Genomic DNA, 2,513 nt, shown 5'->3' on the forward strand with positions numbered 1-2,513 from the left:
TTAAGCATCTGGAACAAGTATATAACAAACATCTGGAAATATACAAGGCCACCTGCAATACCACAGCCATAAACTTTTGTGATATTGACTCCTTTCCTATGACGTGGAAGTCTTACACAGCTTTTAAATTCATTGTGTATATACCTGATTTCTTAAAAATGGATCTAGGATCTCTATTGTTTACAGCTAATCATAATGTTCTTCTGTATGCAAGATTCTTTGTTCTTTTTAGTTTTTCCTGATGACAAATTGAATTTGATTGAAAACATTTGAATTATTATTATTAAAGAATTTTATTTGTACTATAATATTTTATTAATTAATTAACACCAAAACACAAAATATGCTTAAAATTCCAGAAAAGGTAACTTAATGTTTTGTTATTTATTGAAAGTTTAAAATTGTTATTATTAGTATTATTAATTTAAAAATCATTGCCATACAGATACTATTTTTCACTTTTACATAAAAAGATAAAACTATTCTTAACTCAATTTTTTCAGCTTTAAAGTTTTGCAAAAAATCCATTTATGTTACTAATAATTTCAAAAAAATTAATTTATAACATATAAATTATCTTAACATATATTCAAAATAAACTTTTACCTGATGGCATGTTATAATTAATGCTGCCCAAACAAAAGCACCTGAGATTGTTTGTGCAGCATTTGTTTGTAGAAATATTGGTGGTATCTCAACAATTGTTCCATTTCCAAAAGTACTGTTATCAGATGTATCCTTTACAATTATAGTTTCAGGATTACTCCCTGCTGTAACTGGGAGATCACTACTTTGATATGTAACATTGTCTATTCTTCCTATTCCATTCATATCTGTATTAAAAAATTATTAATTAAAATATATATGTATATACATTTATATTTAGTAAATTAGGATATACAGTCTAATTTGATTAATTCAAATCACTGGATAATTTGAGCTTACTATTATTCCTCAAAAAATTCTTACTTAAATTAATGTTAAAAAATTTAATGAAATTAGTTCCTTTGAATTTTTTTAAAATTAAAACTTTGAATTAATCAAAGTTAATATCTCATATTTCACAGATAAAATACAAAAAAAGAATGACACATAGTCAACTGATTTAGAAAGGTACTGTACCTGTAGTGTGACCTGTACCTAGTGTATAAGTCACATTACAATCATCAGACCAGCTAAGGACCTCAAACACACTTAGGCACTTAGAGATCTTAGAAATATATAAAGCAAATAGAACTTCCATCTGCATTAATTACAGGGATGTGGACTCACAATCTACCACATGGAGGTCTCTGTATGAACTCTAACTTGACTTCCTTTATTAAGACACTTCTACATTATTACTTTACTGTTATTCTTATTTTATTTTGTCATTTATTTCATTTTGTTAAATATTTGGTATTAAGTTTTATAATAGAGAGGTTGCAGCTGATGGTTTCATCATGAAAACGTGAATGTTGGATGTTCAGTGCCGCCTTCCGATAAGCCTAGAAGTTTGACAATGATGTTTGGAACATCAGAGGAATCATGCTCGACGTTCCAAACATCATTGTCAAACTTCTGTGCTTACAAGGCGGCTGCTGAATGTCCGACGTTCACATTATTGCAAAGAAAATGTTAGCCACAACCTCTCTATTATAATATTTTTGTTAATTTATACTTATTAATTGTAATTTTAATTTATTTTTAAATTGGATATATGTGATTTTTTCTTTTTTTACAGGAACAAAATTCTAATTCTAAGCTGAGTAAAGGATTTCATAGGCTTTATCAGGTTACTGAAAAATATGTGATATTAAATATAATTATCAAAAAATTTAGAAGAAAATCTGAAGAACAGAATTCTGAAACGGTAAGATTGTCTTATATATGTAATTTTAATTTTTTTTTAAATTTTTGTAAATAATCTTAACATTATTTTAATATTTACTGTATATAGTAATGTAATAATTTGAAGTAGGATTGAAGAAGTTTCTATTAGATATGGGCTAAAAATAAATAAGACAAAGATTGTGTAGGGTGAGAACGACAACAGACTTAACATCAAATATAATGAAAAGATTGTGAATATAGATAAATTTTAATACAGTGGTGCCTCGTATAATGTACGCCTCGAATAACAGACGCTGCGAACAATGGACTTTCTGTTTGGCCGTTACGTGACTCAAGCAACGAACTGGCTGTGAACAACAGACTTTCTGCGAATAAGTACAAATGATGTTTCCACTCTTTTGCCATTGCCAATGACAATGTGCTATTTTTATAATACATTAGTATTATTAGAATATATTACAGTAGAGCATCGTTTATCCGAAAGCTGGTTATCCGAAATGTCCGTTATCTGAAAGCATTCCAGTCGGCAAATTTAAATTTTTGCTAGTGCTGTGGCGCTGCAATCTTCGGCTATTTCTTGGGCTACTCAAATATTTTACGTTTTTGATACTAAATTAACATCTGAAGTATAATTTTTTATTGTTTTTATATTTTTCAATATATTTATTTTGTTTGTACAA

General features: G+C 28.1%; 1 protein-coding gene across 1 annotated transcript in view; it reads right to left on the bottom strand.

Annotated features, from left to right (window-relative positions):
• Positions 1–558: 558 nt before the first annotated feature.
• LOC111614102 (transmembrane protein 184B-like) overlaps positions 559–2,513 on the bottom strand; it is a 21,562-nt gene continuing 19,607 nt past the window's right edge. Inside the window, exon 2 of the mRNA XM_023355479.1 lies at positions 559–833. Coding sequence (XP_023211247.1) covers positions 574–833 — 260 coding nt within the window. The 3' untranslated portion in view covers positions 559–573. The remainder of the gene's footprint in view (positions 834–2,513) is intronic.

Source organism: Centruroides sculpturatus, unplaced genomic scaffold (genome assembly GCF_000671375.1).
Source record: "Centruroides sculpturatus isolate CEXI.00-Female unplaced genomic scaffold, Cexi_2.0 scaffold1892, whole genome shotgun sequence".
NCBI classification, from domain to species: Eukaryota; Metazoa; Arthropoda; class Arachnida; order Scorpiones; family Buthidae; genus Centruroides; species Centruroides sculpturatus.